Source organism: Microtus pennsylvanicus, chromosome 3 (genome assembly GCF_037038515.1).
Source record: "Microtus pennsylvanicus isolate mMicPen1 chromosome 3, mMicPen1.hap1, whole genome shotgun sequence".
In the NCBI taxonomy this organism is placed as follows: domain Eukaryota; kingdom Metazoa; phylum Chordata; class Mammalia; order Rodentia; family Cricetidae; genus Microtus; species Microtus pennsylvanicus.
Window position 1 is genome coordinate 83,467,480 of NC_134581.1, and position 16,780 is coordinate 83,484,259.

The 16,780-nt window shown below is 49.9% G+C and overlaps 2 protein-coding genes across 3 annotated transcripts; one reads left to right on the forward strand and one right to left on the reverse strand.

Moving 5' to 3' along the window:
* Positions 1-2,899: 2,899 nt before the first annotated feature.
* On the forward strand, positions 2,900-10,908 carry Nrgn (neurogranin). 2 transcript variants are annotated; one of them, XM_075966339.1, is made up of 4 exons: positions 2,935-3,155; positions 9,228-9,454; positions 9,685-9,702; positions 10,086-10,908. In XM_075966339.1, the coding sequence occupies exons 1-2, from the start codon at positions 3,141-3,143 to the stop codon at positions 9,447-9,449; spliced, it is 237 nt and encodes a 78-aa protein (XP_075822454.1). In that variant the 5' UTR covers positions 2,935-3,140; the 3' UTR covers positions 9,450-9,454; positions 9,685-9,702; positions 10,086-10,908. The 2 variants fall into 2 exon arrangements, with proteins under 2 accessions (XP_075822455.1, XP_075822454.1); XM_075966340.1 differs by lacking the exon at positions 9,685-9,702 and having other exon boundaries at positions 2,900-3,155.
* A 281-nt stretch (positions 10,909-11,189) lies between these two features.
* Vsig2 (V-set and immunoglobulin domain containing 2) lies at positions 11,190-16,642 on the reverse strand. Its single transcript, XM_075966338.1, has 7 exons — positions 16,064-16,642; positions 15,469-15,632; positions 15,021-15,228; positions 13,998-14,156; positions 13,063-13,182; positions 12,807-12,951; positions 11,190-11,363 (listed from the first exon to the last, which is right to left on the reverse strand). Exons 1-7 carry the CDS (start codon positions 16,260-16,262, stop codon positions 11,234-11,236), a joined length of 1,125 nt encoding a protein of 374 aa, XP_075822453.1. The 5' UTR covers positions 16,263-16,642; the 3' UTR covers positions 11,190-11,233.
* Between the last annotated feature and the right edge of the window lie 138 nt (positions 16,643-16,780).

Consider the following 16,780-nt stretch of genomic DNA (forward strand, 5'->3'; position numbering starts at 1 on the left):
GCTCCTTGTCCAGAAGAGGGGCTTCCTACCAGCCTCAGTGTGTGTCCCAAGGCAGTGAGGGAGTCCAACAGGAAGAAGTGGTGGATGTCACAGTGTCACAGCCTGCTTAGGGTGTTTCTGAAGATATATGAGCAGCCAGTGGTGCATGCCTTCGAGTCTGCATCTATGTGTCACTTGCCTCTGTGTTTTTGAATTGTGAGTGAGTCTGTCTTCTCATTCAAGGCTTTGCCTTCCTCTCTGTCTGTCTTTTCCTCACCTTGAAGTCTGCCCATCCCCCAGGCCAAGCACTGAGGCCAGTTCTGTGTGGGCACTTCAAGTGGGCTGCTCCTGAAATGGTTGTTTTGTGGATGGAACTGACGGTTGCCGTATCTGGTATCCTATGGGTCTGCCAGTGTTTAGACACCCTCACTCCACACAAAGGTGTTTTACAGGAGGAAGGGAGGGAGGTGCTGTGTGGGAGTTGGAAGAGGGGGATAAAGATACCCCTCCTTTCAGTTCTGACCAGCAGGAAGAAGGGCCCAGAGGCAGCACAGCCTGCAGAGCTATGTTGCCTAGCAACTCGGGAGACTTTACTGCAAACTCACCAAATCCCAGATTCCTCAGCTCTAATTTGGGAAAAGCAGAGTCCAGACCTGATATCCTCTCTGCCCCTCAGTTTCCCCCTTCCCTCTCCCCTCTGGATGCTGGAGTAAAGGTGCAGGGGAAGTTGGCAAACCAGGGACTCCAGATGTGTCTGTCATTTAGGCAAGGACCCGAGTTCCTAGGACATCCTGCCATTTGGTGGAGGTGGGGGACTAGAGATGTGCCAGAGACAGATTGGGGAACAGATTTGCTGTTACAGGGGTGGGTGGGTCCCAAACATGCTTGGAGAGACACCCCTACACCCCAACTCTGGAATCCTAGCCAGACTCCAGCTCCACTTGGAGCCCCAAACTGGCTAATCCTGACCCCAACCTAAGTGGACTCTGGTATATCCCTCCCACTCATGCGCCTTTTAGCAAGGAAAGCCATGGGCCAAATACTCAGTGAAATGGGCACTCAACAGTCCCACTGTTGTGGCTGGCCTCTGACAGTGGAGCCATTGCCGCTCTGCTACTTGGGGTTCCCTGTCCTGTTCAGAGCCATAGGGGATTTCTTCCTCTCTGCTCTAAGCCTTCCTTCCCTATAGCTCCAGCGATCTCAGCTGAGGAGGACTTGAGTTTCCACAGAGATGTCCCAACCACCTGCATAACATGCAACAGTCAGCTATACTACCTTGACAGTCTGAGAGGTTAAATGGTCACAAAAAGAACAGGTTGCCTACCCCAGATATCCCTTCCACATCTCTGCTTCCCAGCCTCTCTCCAACCCACTCTCTTCTCCCAGCATGGGCTCAGGGGGTCAGCACTGGCGATGACCTCTATGCTGCTTGAGTTGACAGCATCTTTTCTTCCAAAGAGCAAGAGTGAGGGTGGCTAACTTTTGTCTTATTTTGAGGCAGTGAATTAAAAGGTTAGGAAGTCTAGTGTGCAGCTTGGGAAGGGTGGGTGTGCAAAGTCTGTACCAGCATATAAGTGCATCAAAATGGGTACTGGGCATAAGTGATTTTATTGGTGTGGATGAGTGGAAGGATCGATAGATGGGTAGACAGATCACAGATAGACACAAAACAGATACCTGGTTAGTGGGGCCTTCAGACACTTAGTACTGAAAATAAATGGCTATTGAATGCCCAGCCATAGAGTGGATGTGTATATAAAATCAACCCTTCCAAGGCTCAGACAACGTCATGGGAAAAGGGGTGGAAAGAAGGAGGGAGGTGAGATATGGAATTCTGACTTCCAGGAGCGACTTAGCTGTTGCACTCTTGAGCTCACAGCATCCGGGTTACCTGCTCAAGATCTGGACAAGACTGGGCCCGTCAATACTCTGTCATGGAAAGGGGAGGGACTCATGAGGTCCCATCTCTCCCAGAAGATTTATAAGCAGTTAATGGTTCGTGGGGTAGGGAGAGACATTTTCTTCAGTGGTGAGTCACTGGTAAGATGCCTACCTACGCTCCCATAAACAAGCCTAATAAAATTCAGTGGGTTCCTCCCCTCAAAAAAACGACATGATATGAAAGGGATGGAGTAGAAGGAAGGAAAGAGAGGCTAGCCAGGTGAAAATTATTTGAATACATTATGTACACATATGAAAAAGTCATAATGAAACCAATCATTATGTAAAATTAATATATACTAAAACAATGATTTAAATAAGATTTTAGAAAAAGAAACAATTCAATGCAGATATTGCCAGCAGCGGGTATGCTGGCATTTTTGTCTATGAGCTAGCATCAAATTCCAAAACAGGAAGTTTGCAATTTACTTGTGCCTCTTAGGGTGTGTGTACAAGTCCTGTGTGGTTGCTTTTGCCTGTCGTGTCTGCTGTGTCTGTATGTGGAAGGATAGGCATCTTCACTGAGCCGGGAGTATATATGGATGTGTGAGATTTGAAGCACCCGCATCACTGTGTACCCATCCTGCAGGCTGTGTATCAACAGCTTTCTCCGTAGCTAGAGTGGTGAGAGCAATTCGTTTGCAGTTTCTGGACCTTGTATTTGCAGAGAGGGGAGATAGTGGGGGCAATGTTTGCGAATCTGGGTTGTGAAAGTATAGGGAGGTGGGTGGGGTACGTGGTTGTCTGTGTATGGGCGGTAAGGCGTGCTGCGCCCAGATGTGTGTTTGTGCCCTGGATGTTGGGAGACTTGTGCCTACTCCGACATACATCTGCCTCGCAGTCTGTGGTTTAGAGCAGAGGGATTGAATTTGGGAGATGGGGTGTGTAGGAGGAATGGATGGAAGTGTGGAGGCGGAGGGGTTGGGGCATTAAAGCTAGCAAAGCAGAGAGCGCTGAGAGGGGAGTGGTCCTCGCTCCAGTTCTCCCCGCCCACCCTACTGAAAGTGCCTCCTGATTGGCTTCAAGGCCGCAGTGTTCAGGTTACATTCGCAAGAGTTGCTGAGCGCGGGAGACCGGACCCAAGAGGAGAGAGGTTGATTTTGTCTGGGTTCTGGTCTGGTCGGGTAGTGCCTGTCAGCCCCTGAGCTGCCACCCGATACCGTACAGACCCCCTCTTCCTGCGCCAGGCTCCACCCCAGACAAGGACCCTCATCACCGGCATGGACTGCTGCACGGTAAGTCCATGCTTGAACTCAGCTTGGTCTGGGGCAAGGGGCGCCCGAGAAGCCCTGGAGGGTGAGTGAAGGATGGAAGTGGGTGCGGAAGACCTAGGAGCCATGTGGGGAAAGAGGGTGCAGCGATATTTGTATTGGGTGGTGGAAGGACTGATCTGAGCCAAGCCCCAGAGAGAAATGCTCCCCAGCTCGCGGGGGCGTCTGAGCGCCCAGGGGCCAAGGCAATCTAGGTTGGATCGAGAGCTGAGCAGAGCTTTCCTGCAGGGAAGCTGCAGGTTAGCGTCAGGTGGAATTTCCCCCAGGGAGATACTGGAAATTGTTGCTGGCGCACACAAGTGCTTTCCCTTGGAATTTTTTGTCCCCATATCATTCCCTACCCTATTGCTGCCGTCGTGGACCATGGCAAGAGCTTTACCGACCCTCGGATGATCGTTTAGCCTTTATATGGCTAAGACGGGGAACACCCACCTGGTCTTGGTGGTGATGGGCTGCAAAGAGCCTAGTCAGTGTGGTTCTAGGGAGGAGCTGGCCCGGCCCCCAACGCCTTCTCTTTTAGAAGGTGCTGGGTTAGTGACCGTGAGAGAGCCCTGCTGGCGAGGGGAGGAAGTGTCTGTGTCAGCGCCCACACGGAAACTGGATGCTGCAAGTGCCTAACGCCTAAGCAGATCCTGTTAAGAGGACTTGTGTGAAGGCGCCCAGCCCAGGACCTGGCTCCTGGCTGGCTTAAAGAGTAGAGTGGCCAGACCTATATAAAACCTGTGTACTTATCCTTAGCCCCTATCTGCGGAGAAAGACGACTAAAAACCCCTGGCATTCTCTTTCTGTCAGCCTGGCTAAAGACGCCAGAGGGTACGTAAACGAGGGCACCCCCACCTTTCACCCACAGTGTGAAATAAATAAATAAATAAATGAGTTTTGAAGGAAAGAGTAACTCATTTCTTTAAGAGGTGAGACTTCCTGATGCCTGGGTGGCAAAAGGCAGCAAGAACTTAGGAGCAAACCAAGATTGAAATTTTAACTCTTGTTAGAATCCATAACAGCAGCCCATGTGCCAGTTCTGTGAGGTAGGTCTTTTATAGTTGTACAAATGGAGGTTTAGAGATGTAATTTCCCCCCAGGCAGGCATCGTTGACGAGCGTGGAGCCTGCCCTCTCAAAACCCATCATTGAAGTATTCTGTTTTCCATTACTGTAAATGCTCATGGCAGTTAATGTATAGACCAGAAAAACTATGAAAAAGAAGCATGCCAATCACATACAGTTCCGCCCCTCAAAGAAAACTGACAGTTCCAGGGAAACTGCTTGTTATTCTCCAGAGAACAGTTAGTTTGCTTGTTTATTTTTTTATTTACTTACTTCCTTATTCTTGGTGCTGGAGATTGAACTCTGGACCTTCTGCGTACTAAATATACACTCTGCCTCTGAGCTACACACTCAGCCCAGGAATCACCTTTTGGCTCGGAAAGGAGAAATGCAGGAAGAGCCCCTCACCCCCAACAATGTTTCATTAAGTAAGAAGACAAATAGATGGCAGATTATGAGCTATGAGTCAATGGGGGGAGAGTACTGCCAAGCAAGAAAGGGCAGGCTGAGAAAGCAAGAAGATGGAGAAAGGGATCAGGAGACATGGCCAGCAGGAAGACAGGAGTGAGTGGAGGCTCTGGGAAGCCTAGGATGGAATGGGGTTTCTTTCCTTAGGAATCTGCAGGGTGAGGCAGGTGAGATGTTGGACCCCGGCCTGCAAGCCCTGACTGTCCTGGATAGGGCTTGTGAATATCCAGGGAGCCATTGGTGCAGGCTGCCTAACAGTGAGTCCCCAGGAAAGCACTGGTACATGGCAGGTAGTAGTCGCCTGACAGATAACTGATACTCTTAGATAGTAGCTGAGGGTGTGGTTGGCATGTCTGAACTCAGTAGCCCCTGAGAAGAAGAGGGATGGCCCACCCAGAGGTAGTGAATGCCCAGGACCCTGGGCACCTCCTCCTATGGACCCTGACACAGTCTTCTGTTTTCATGTCCCAAGTCCACTGGACCAAAGGGCCACACAAGATCAATGTCAGTCTCAGCCTGTGGTGGTGGAGGGAGCAGAAAGAGGGAGACAGGGCAAGAAGGGTAGTAGGGGTCTGGAGAAGGCCGGGGCTGCCACCAGCCACCCCCATGCCCTATGCTGTAGAGAGAGCAATGTGCCTCTTTATCTTTTACACTGGAACTCCCCTCCAGAACCAACCCGCCTGATGTTTGGAAAGAATTTAGTCTTTTCTTACTTGTCTCCCCCTTCCCCCACCCCTTGGTAAGCAAGCTTAGACAGAAATGAGGAAGAAGAAAACAGATCTGTGTTCTTTTTTTCAAGGAATGTTTTTCACAGAGCTATTAGTCAATGTTCCAGTGCCTGACTGACATAACCAACATACGTTACTTTTCTGCCTTAATTTAATAGGAAAAGGGATCTGTTTTGATATCTCACTCCTTTCTTTTTTTGTAGTCTAGTTGACTCCACACCAGTTAACAGCAACTGCCCCAGGCAGTGGTTGCAGTACAAGCTTCTGAACCAGATCATTCCGCTATTTATTTGCTGTGCAAACCTGGGGGAGGTAGAAAATGTCTCTGAGGTTGTTTCTTCCCTTCTAAAATGGGGATTATATGGGATAAAATGTGCCAAGTGTTTAGCACAAGGCCGACATATAACAGTCAGCAGACGGGCATCGTTTGGGGGGGGGGGGGGCTGTAGGATACCATTCACCTGAGCTAAGCTCTGCTTGGCACAGAAGAAAATGAGAGTCTCGGAGGCAAAGTGTTGTACCCATCCATGGCTCCTCCTTTTTGGCAAGTGCATTCCCCCCACCCCCGGATGTCCCCAGTTCATTCAGAGCCCCTCGGCACAGGCTGGCATCAGTCTTGACTTTAGGAGGCAGTTGCCCAAGCACCATGACCAATGAGCAGACCCTGGCTTCCTTTCCCTTTTGCCTCCAGTTCTGCCTATGGGTAGCCATGAGCATCTTGTCCTAAGGAATCAGCCAGAGGGACAGGGAGCAGACTCAGGGGAGGAGCATCATAGGCAGCCTTATGCTAGCCCTGTGGGGGTGGCTTTGCTTGTTTTTCCAGGTTTTGATTCTGGTGGTGATAAGGTCAGGTTAGGATGGTTGGGAAAAAAAAAACTCCTTCAGCACTCAGCCCCTCAGCATCAGTTCGCAGCCTTTAAGGTTCTCAAGACCAAGGAGAGGGGACCTGGAATGGGTGTTTGTGCTTTTGTCCTCCCTCTCGAGATGCCGATTTCCTGAGACTATTCCAAGAAAGACTTGCACTCAGAGAATCAGAAAACCCAAAGAATAAGATGTCAGGGACAGCCCTGGAGCTAAGAAAGACAGAAAGATAAAGGGTGTTTTAGGCCCATTCATCCTCACTCATACTAGGCTCTTGGCAACTCCTTGAAACTGTGTTTAAATCGATTGAGAAGCATCTTGAGCACAAATTCGGGAACTCTGAGGCCCAGGAAATGAGAGCAGCTGGGGAAACATGAGGAGGAGGAGTCATCTGTAAACTTGGGCTTGGGCTACTGGAGTAAAAAGCTACAGGATGGGTATGGAAGCTCACACCTGTATTTTCAACACTTAAGAGGCAGGACAACTGTGGGAAGTTCAGACTAGCCTGGCCTACACAGCAAGTTGCTTGCCATCTAAGGCTACATGGTGAGTCCTTGTCTCAAAACATAAATCAAAATTAGCCAGGTGGTAGTGGCACACGCCTTTAATCCCAGGAGGCAGAGGCAGGCAGATCTCTGTGAGTTCGAGGCCAGCTTGGTCTACAGAGTGAGTGAGTGCCAGAACAGGCTCCAAAGCTACACAGAAAACTGTCTCGAAAAATCAAAATTAATAACAATAATAAAAGGTAAAAAATCAAAATTAAAAAATGTTTGTAGGGCAAATCTGTCAAGGACAGAGGACACTGAATCCTCACTCGTATCCTGCTCGTTCCTAACTATCAGATACAAAACTGATGGCCAGGATGAGGCAGAAGCTTACAGAATGAGGTTTTGGCCACCTGATATGAGAAGAGAGAGACAGGGAAACCAGTGAGCACTCTGGTCAAGAAATAAAGACAAAATTCCAGAAGCCTTAGGAGGCAGATCAAGAGAAAATGCCCTTCTGATATCATAGCAACATCCCCTCCCCAGTCATTACTGATGCTGCAATGATCAGCCTCTGAAATTGATATCATCAATTTCTTCATCCTTTATTCTTTTTTTGCCTGTAGTGGGGTGGTGGTGTGTCTGTGCATGTCTGAGACAGGATCCCAGGCAGCCCAAACTCAATTTCCTCAAACTCCTGATCTTCCTTCCTCGGGCATCATAGCTTCATAGTACTGAAAGTACAGGCATCTGCCACATTGTCTGATTTTCATCCTTTTTAGTTTCACGTAGAGCGAGGTGACAGAGGAACCGAAATTGACATGAAAACATGCCCACAGTACTCTGTGGATAGAGGCAGTATAAGATTGAGAGTTCAAGGCTTGCCTGGGACACAAGCTGCCTTCTGTAGGGATGTAGCTACATGGTAACCAATTGCCTATCATGCACAAGGCCCTGGATGAGAAACAGCAGGAGTAAGAGAAAGTGAAAGAAAGCAAAGGGAAGGGAAGGAACATTGGGGCATAGAGATGGCTTTAATTATATCACACATTCCTTAATGATGGACTATGTTCTGAGAAATGTGTCATTAGACAAACTTCACAATGGTGCAAACATTACAGGGTGTATTTACAAAGCTAGGATGGCTATGGCATCACTAGTTGGTATGATCCTAAGAGACTGCCATCATACACATGATCACATACATGACGTATCACTGGTCGGACCACTGCATGGCACATGATGTGTTATTAGGACAAACTGTGCAAGATTGTTGTTATAGGACAACTTTGGGCTTACATAAGCAATCATTTTACATCACCTTTTCCAAGATAATCATAGCATAGCTACTGTTTTCTGATCAGCTAGATTATGCCAGAAACTTTCTGGATACCATGTGATTTTACTGTTCTCCAAAACCCACAGAGGTGACTGTTATCATCCTGATTTTCTCAAATGGAAGAGTTAAGACTGAGAAGGCTCAGATAAACTTCCCAAAACCACACCATTGCAACAAAGAGTAAAGCTAAGCTGGTCAGCTGGTTGCATTTCCTTTCTTAGGCATTAAAATGAACTCTAGAACTTGACATACAAGGTTCAAATCTACCAATAGCTGATAATTGTCTGGGACTCCAGGTAGGTTTTTTTGTTTTATTTTGACATTCTAATCATTGACTTTTATCATGGTAAACTCAAGTAAGCATGAAAGAGTGTGGCAGCTTTGTTGCTGAGGAAGAACTAAAAATACCTTCACAAACACCACTGTGGCACCTGGGACAAGGTAAGGGCTTAAATGAAGCTGCTGGCTACGTTTCTTCTGCGGACACTGACAAAAGAACTTCTTGTCTCCTGTTTCTTTTTTGTTATTGTTATTTTACCTCTTTTTGGTGTGTGAGTCCAACTCTGGGCACAGTAGGAAATGGCAAGCCCAATGGGAACACAGAATCCGGGCCTCTGGCTGAATCAAGGAGCAGTGACCCCCACCTACTCCCCAAACTCCAGTCTTGGGCTCTGGTGCAGTACTACTGGGGTGGGGGTGCTTTGTAGAAAATATTTGTGTTCACTCCCTGGAGAATCCTATACGCAGAAGGGCCCTTCTGAGCTGGAGGCATCTTCTCAGAGCAAAGGGTAATCACTTTTAGGAGTTCGGCTGCTTTTTCAGACTTTTCACTCAACTCCACAGCACCCTGAAACTAAAGCTCCTTTCAGTAGGACTAGCTGGCTTTCTCCTTTCTCCCTTCTCCCATGCACTTTCTTCCTGTGTCCTCCGGCCCAGAACCTCCTTAGTAGCTGCTGCCTAGGAGGTGCGCTCACCGGTCCCTCAGAGGCTTCCAGCTCTGCTTCTCCCACCGCCCTCGAGGTCCTCCCAATCTTCCAGGGCACTAATTTATTCCATCCCCTCGGGAGTATGGGCCTTATCAGCCATAAGAATCCCTGCCCCATCCTCAGGAGAGCGCCTGCTCCAAGCCAGACGACGATATTCTAGACATCCCGCTGGATGATCCGGGAGCTAACGCCGCTGCAGCCAAAATCCAGGCGAGTTTCCGAGGCCACATGGCAAGGAAGAAGATAAAGAGCGGAGAGTGCGGCCGGAAGGGACCGGGCCCCGGGGGACCGGGCGGAGCTGGGGGCGCCCGGGGAGGCGCGGGCGGCGGCCCCAGCGGAGACTAGGCCAGGTGAGACTGGCTAGGGGGCATGGCGGGCCGGAGGCTCTTGGTTTTCGTGCTTGCTCGGAAAAGGCTTGGGAAGGCTAAAATTGGGGTGATGGTGGAGAAGAACGTGGAGGGAGTTAAGGGTGGGGACCTAGGACAACGAGACAGGTGGGTGAGAGAAGGCCAAGGATGCTAATGTGCCTAGAGCTCACTTGTTTCTTCCTTCCTCATTTCTGCCTCACCTTGAATCGAAGAACTGAACGTTTTAGAAGGTAATTAATACGTCTCCAAAGCTGCAAAGTGTGTAGGGGAGGATGCTGGGTGGGAGAAATGACCCCATTGCCCAGTCCTCCTCTCTGCTTGCCGTTAACCCCTCCCTGTCACGGAACATAACTTTGCACCCCCTCTGGTATGCCGAGATGCCTGAGGCTGCAGTAGGAATACACATGAACCAACACCGACACGCAGTCACCCTCATTTGACTGCACAAGCGCAGCCGAAGGCCATACGCACTAGGAGAGGCTCACGTACCAGCCCCGGGGCTAATTTCAACTCAGTGAGCAGGGGAGGGCGTGTGGGTGACACACCCCGAAAGGGAGGTGGGGGATGGCTCTAGCAGGGGGCAGATTCTCAGACCTTCTCTCTCTTACTTCAGTTCCAGAGGAGAGATGGATGCCGCGTCCCCTTCGCAGTGACAAGACTTCCCTACTGTGTTTGTGATCCTCTCCTTCCCACCAACCAGCCAGCTTCAGGAGCCCTCCCCACCACCTCGCCCCGCCGCGTCCTAGAGACTCCCTCTCCAGGCTGGCTTCGTCGCGACGTCGCCAAGTCCGTACCCTTTTAGTTAGCTCTCCAGTCTAACGTGGCCCCCTTTCACCTTTTCTCCCCACCCTCATCCCAAACCCCATATTCGCAAAATTATCCTTTTGCTTCACACCCACCTGTCCCTGCGCCCAGCATGCAGCTCTGCCTCCGCAGCCTCGGTGCGCTTCGCTGCGCGTACTGCAGAGGGCGCCCAATGCGTCGCCCAAGTACTCTCAAAAAAGAAAAAGAAAAGCAACCACCACAAGTCCTTTCGTTCTGTGGGCAACGAAAGGGGGCGCCCCGAGTTTTTGTGCCGTCACCCCAGCCTAGCCTCAACCCCTTAAACCTGGGGCTAGGAAAGAGGGGAAGAGGGTTTTCATGGTGTCTGATAATGCCCCTTGCTCTGATGGGAAGGGAAGTCCAATCCCACACCTGCCGGTCACCCACTTTTCCTTCCTAGCGCACCCGAGAGCAGCCCCTCCCGCTCTCCTTTGTTTATGCAAAAGCCTCCGTGCGCCTGGAGGCTTGGTAGAAGGAGTCTTCCGCGGCCCTGCCCCCAGATAGCCCCTCCCCCGTTGGGCTCCTGGGGTTGTGGCTGGAAGGTTTTTAATCTCTGCGTGTGCATGTTACCATTCTGGGTTGGAATGTGAACAATAAAGAGGAATGTCCAAGTGTTCAGAGGGTGCAGGGTGGGAGGAGGGAGGGAATGGGAAGTGAGGGGAGAAGGGTTTGCATCAAATCTCTAATGAGAGTCGAAACAAACGGAATTGAAGGGCGAAAGGTGTGCAAAGACACCTAGGATGAAACCTATCCTTTTGATCCTGCCGAACTTCCTGCTTGAGAATCATTTCTGAACTTTCAGATCCATTCCTCCCCTTACTGGTAGTACTCTTTGGGTCACGGAGAGGAGAGGAATTCACCACACCAGTAAAGGAGGCAACATGTTATCCACGGACTTTAATTATTAACATTACCCTCACCACCCTCAGGGATCAGAAGTCAGACAACCATAGAGAGTTTGGACTTGGTCGTCACCATGCTGGCGGATGGGGACTTCTCCAGGAGCCCTTTGCTGAAATCGGCCCTCCTAGAAGCTTGCTCAGAAATCCCAGGTGCGGTGGCATCCTCCCTGAAGGATACAAGCAAAGACATACCGAGGCTAGAAACATCATCCTTCAGGCAACTGTCATCCCCTAACCCAGGAACATTTAAACTTTGCTCTCCTGAGAATCATCTGCAGAACTTTGTTTAAAATTAAGAGAGTCCAGGCCCTGTCTCCCCTGACACACACACTTTGCCTAAGGAGGCACAGAAAATGGCCTAAATCTGAGTGTTTAAAACAAGTTCCTAGTGGATTTCTCTAGGCCATCTGAGGGCCACATTTTAAGAGCTGTCCTGAGAGCTGAGGAGATGGCTCAGTGAGTTAGGTGTTTCGTTTTTAAGGGGAGACCTTAAAGTTCAACCCTAAAATCTTTGTAAAGTAAGTCAGGCACGAGCTTGTAATTCCAGAACTGGAAAGATGGAGAGAGGTGGATGGATTCCTGGGGCTCACTTGCCATCTAGCAAAGTTGTCCCCTGACTTCCACATGGGTGACAGAGCACATATACCCTTCCACACTGGTACAACATGAACACACAATGAATAACCTTCCTAAAAAGACCAGGTTGTCTTCTGGCCACATACGTGCACACTTACCTGTATGATCACATACACACGTACATTTGTGCACATGCAGACACACACACACACAAATGACCAGGTATGGTGGTGCACACCATTAATCCTAGTACTTGGGAGCAGAAACATGAGAATCTCTGTGAGTTTGAGGTCATCCCTATACCTACATAAGAGGTGCGGGCCAGCCAGAGTCCCTGTTCTGACCCCATGCCTTGCAGCTAAAGTGTCAAGTGTATAACAAAGAGAGCTTTGGCCTTTTGTGTTTGCCATTCCCAGAATAACTAATCTCAGGACAAATGCCACTCCCGGCATCCACCATCCATCTCCCTTCAGTACTTCCATGTGAGGTGTGTGTGTGTGTGTGTCTCACATGGAAGTATGTATGATTACACACACCTATATATATATATACATATATACACATACACACTTAAAAGCATTAAGTGAGGTATGTACATATATATGGATACTGTTGTGTATCTATGTATACACATTAAGAACAGAAAGAAACAGGGGTAGTGGCACAGCTTTTAATCCCAGCACTTGAGAAGCAGACGAATCTCTGTAAGTCTGAGGCCAGCCTGGTCTACAGAGTGAGTTCCAGGACAACCAGGGCCACATAGAGAAACTGTGTCTTGAAAACAAACAAAGAAATAAAACAAAAAGAACCAAAGGAAAAAATTTCATTGTGAAGAGGAGGATCATCAAGGCAGTCCTGCAAACTGAGCTATTCCTATCTTAGCTTATGAACCCATTCCCCCATCCTGTGCCAGAGCTGAGCACCAACTCCCATCCTTAAATACTTCCAATGACATCAGCCTGAAGGCTAAAGACATCCACTTTGAGCCCAAGATCTTTCATTGCCCTCAGCACCATCCCAGTTTTCCTGCTCACCGAAGGTCACTCCCCCTGTATGTCTCCTTGGGCTCCTTCTTTCTCTCTTTCTGGAACCTGATCAGGCAGAATGCAGCAACTGACAGCAGCAGCACACCCAGGAGCACCCCAATCAGTGTCCCGGCCACTCGGCCTTCAGATGAGTCTAGGGAGACAGGACCTTCAGAGTTGTCGAAGTTTTGGGCCCACTCTCAGAATGTCATGTAGTCTTCCCAAGCCAAACCTTTCCCACAGGGCTCTACACAGTATCCCCTACCAGTCACTGAGAGGTCCAGCTCGCAGGAGGCACTGCCCATCTGGTTGCTGGCCACACAACGGTAGATGCCAGAGGAGGTCAGAGAGAGATTGGTGAGAATGAGCTGGCCAGACACTTCATCTAGAGAATGAGAAGGAAGTGAGTTACCATGCATTCAACTCACATGAGGCCATGCTACCACCACAATAGCTCAATGCATTCAGTCCTTAAAACAGTCTACCAAGAAAGGTCTAACCCCTTTGATTGGAGGGAATCCTGGCTCAACGGGAGTAATTTGAGAAAACCCAGAGAGGAAGCCCAAAGCCAGTACAGCTTCTGCAACCTTGCCACCCCATCCAGCTGCTTTCTTCGGGGAAGAGAAACTGCATGTACAGGAAGGTGAAATGCAAGGTGGGGTGTTTACTGGATGAGCTCAGATCCTGAGTAGTAGCAAAAGTCTTAATAACTAAACATCCATCTTCTAGAATAGCCGTAAGCTGACCCAACTGCTTTTCTGAACTCCGCTGCCTCCGAAGGCAGAGAACTAGGGGAGGAAACTTGCTGGATAAAGGGGTTTACTGGAATGGTAGCTACAGAATGAAACAGGACATCTGGAACCAACGAAAGGAAACTAAGGCTCTCCAGAGAAACCTATCAAATGTTTGAGGCAGCCCATGCTACTCTTTCGTTTCCTCTAGGGGGTTTGGAAGCAATTTGTAGCCCCTTAAGAAATCCCCAATGAGTGGACAAATAGGAACTGGAAGACAGTTCCCTGCCCCCTACTCTCCCAGGCTATCAGGATATTTAGAAGTATTTCCCAAGCAGCAGCAGGAAGACCGACAGGAAGGCATGAATACAAGAAAGGAGGAAATGGGCCTTAGTCATGAACTGGTGTGGGGTTTAGAGACCCGATATTAGGTCTCCAACCCCATCTCCACAATGCCCTGCACTCTTACCTTGAACCATGCTACCAGGAGGAGGTGTAGGAGAAGATCCGAGCCGGACCCAGTTGTACACGGGCTTGGGCGCTCCCTCGGAGGAGCTGCATCTCAGTGCAACAGAGCCTCCCACTGAGGTTTGCCCACTGCGGCTGCATACGGGCTCACTGGGGGCCACTGCCAATTTCACAGAAGAACCTCAGTGATCCTCCCATCCCAGACCTGATGAGGTCAACACTTTCTGTTTGAACATCTTCGCCAAATCGTGGTTCATACCTTGGGAGTGATTTCCACTCCCGGGGATTCTAAGTCTTAGAAAGGTCTTCCTCATTCTGAGCTCAAGCACGTTGTTAATACAATAGGCGCTGATTAATTACAGTTTTTGCCACTAGGGCCCATAAATAGAGAAATTACAGTTTCTTCTCCACATCAAGTCCCTTCAGATATTTGAATATACAGGACACACACCATATCTTAGGTCTTCTCTTTTTTATATAAACATCCCTGTCTGCTCTCAAAACTTCTTGCTCAGCTTTGAACAGGCTCTGACTTAGGGTGAGATGGAAGCTCTGAACACAATATGGTACTCAGTTATAGAGGCTTTGTTCCTCTAATGGCCCCTTCCCGTCTTTGTCACTGACATTGGGTGCGACAGAATCCAAATATGAGGTTTCTGAATGAATGGGGGGAGCTAGTGGAGTATGGCTGAGCCCTCCCCCCATGGTTGGTTCTCTTTCTTTCTCTTTGCTTTCCTCTCTTTCTATATGTGTTTCCCCCCCCCTCTCTCTGTGTGTGTGTGTATGTGTCTCTCTCTCTCCTTCCCTCTCTCTTCCTCCTCCCCTCCCCCCACATTGATACTAGGCCCTAAGGGAGATACTGTGGGGTGGAGTTGGAGTATAACCATCTAGATTAAAAGTCTTGGGAAAGGGTAACGTTTTCTGGAGGCTCCCAGTGCAGCTGTGGACTTGGACTTGGACTTCAAATCAGGACAGGAGTGGGGGGGGGCAGGGTCAGTGCACACTTAGAAGGTAGGAGCCTTACCAAGCACGGTAAGGTTGATTAACCCCAACCCATTGGTGTAGAAATCTGGGGGGTTGTTAACGTTGCAGAGGTAGGTTCCAGTGTCTGAGGGGCGGAGGTCAGTCAGTTTCAGAGTAGCCACTCCTCCTGTGGGGGGGTTGTGGAGAAGGCTGGCCCGATCTGCTTTAGAGCCAGTGGGATACAGGTGGTCATTGGTGAAGTACAGGATCTAAGAAGAAGCCCAAGGTGTTCATGTCCCCTATGTATACTATACTATCAACCCCACACCACCTCGGGTTCCGTGAATTTGTTAACTGAAACAGGTTATGCTTGCTAAGGGGAACTGAACACAGGAGCTGTGGAAAGGAAGGGAGAATGTAGGGCCAAAGTAGCTGAAGCCCCAGGAGGTAAACACCCTCCCCACCCTTCATCCTGGCCAACCCCAGCAGGCACAGCTGCCCTGACTCACAGGAAGAGATGCAGAGATGGGTTTCCCAGGCTGCACAAAGCTCCACTCCAAGGCGAAGTTGTCCCCCACGGACGTGCTGTACCTGCAGCTCAGCTCTGCTGTCTTGCCCTTGGGCATGCTCAGTGGCTCAGTGGGCACGGTCACCTCCACGGCTAGCCCTGGGACTGAGGAACCCAATCCCACCGATCTAGAGGGTCCATCCCACACTACCGTGATTGTTTAGAGGCTGGGGCTTCCCTTGCCACAGCGCAACACCTCCTTCAGTTCAACCCCTTGTCTCCTGAAACTAGGTTTCCGGGAGGGAGGAGCCCACGACCCAACCCGGTTTTTGTGTGTAAAAGGTCCAAGACTGGGCCAGGTATGAGGATGTATTGACAGAAGGAAACAAGAAAAGGTGGTAAATCCTTAGATGGCGAGAGAGGCTGAATTCATTAGCCTGCCAGCTTGCCTACCTGCTCCTTCCTCCCTGCTTTCAATGGCCCCTTCCCAGCCTGGCACAATGGCTCCTGGCCTAATGGAAGGAGCTGGCCAAGTAAGCCCCGCCCTGCCCCCAGCTCGCTCTTGCTTAGGCTCAGCCCTCCCATTCTCTCCTCACCGCTCAGGCACACGAAGCCCAGCAAGGATCCGCAGAGGAAAGCCCCCACCAGGGCCCAGGCCATGGTCACGACTGTCTCCAGGTCCTGTCGTCTGTTAGTCGGAGGACGGAAGAGTATAGGAAAGCCCAAGGGCAGCGCCTTGTGCTGGGCAGGAGAGAGACTGGCTATCTCAGAGCAAACAAGGGCAGAGGCGGGCATCCCCAAGTAAGGGAAACGCTCCTCCCTCCACCAGGCCCGATTCTGGGATCCTTCTTCCGCCCTAATTTCCCCCTAATTTCTGAAGCTTCCAGGCTCTGGAGAAGGAGCGGGGCTTGGGTAGTGCACGCTAAAGACAAGGATTTATAACCGGAACTCTGCTAGGAAAGTGGGTTTGGCAGGAGAGAAGGCATTCTGATACCCACTGACTGAAGGTGTCACCTTGGGGGCCATAGACAGCAAGCTTGCATCCCTGGGAGCTAAGGGGGTCCTGGACTCTTCAGAGATATCCTTCCCACCACCGACAAGGGTAAATAAGAGTCTCTTCAGGGAAGCTACACCCACATCTCCATCTGAGAGCCACTAAGGACAGAGAAACTGAGGTCTGACGATCGCCACTGCACCACATCTTAAGTCTTCCCTCAACTGGCAAAGGGGATAGCTACCCAAAGAGTAGGAAGGTGAGTTTGTTTACGGATGCAGAGGCATGGGAAAGAGAATGCAGGTGAGGCTCCTCTCCT

Excerpts from the sequence above, each read along its gene's own strand:
- Vsig2 (XM_075966338.1), bottom strand. The coding sequence starts at position 16,262 with ATGCCCGCCTCTGCCCTTGTTTGCTCTGAGATAGCCAGTCTCTCTCCT. Across the intron at positions 15,633-16,063 it reads GGGCTTCGTGTGCCTGAGCG|TCCCAGGGCTAGCCGTGGAG; the intron begins GTGAGGAGAGAA and ends TGGGTTCCTCAG. Across the intron at positions 13,183-13,997 it reads TCCTGGTAGCATGGTTCAAG|ATGAAGTGTCTGGCCAGCTC; the intron begins GTAAGAGTGCAG and ends CTCATTCTCTAG.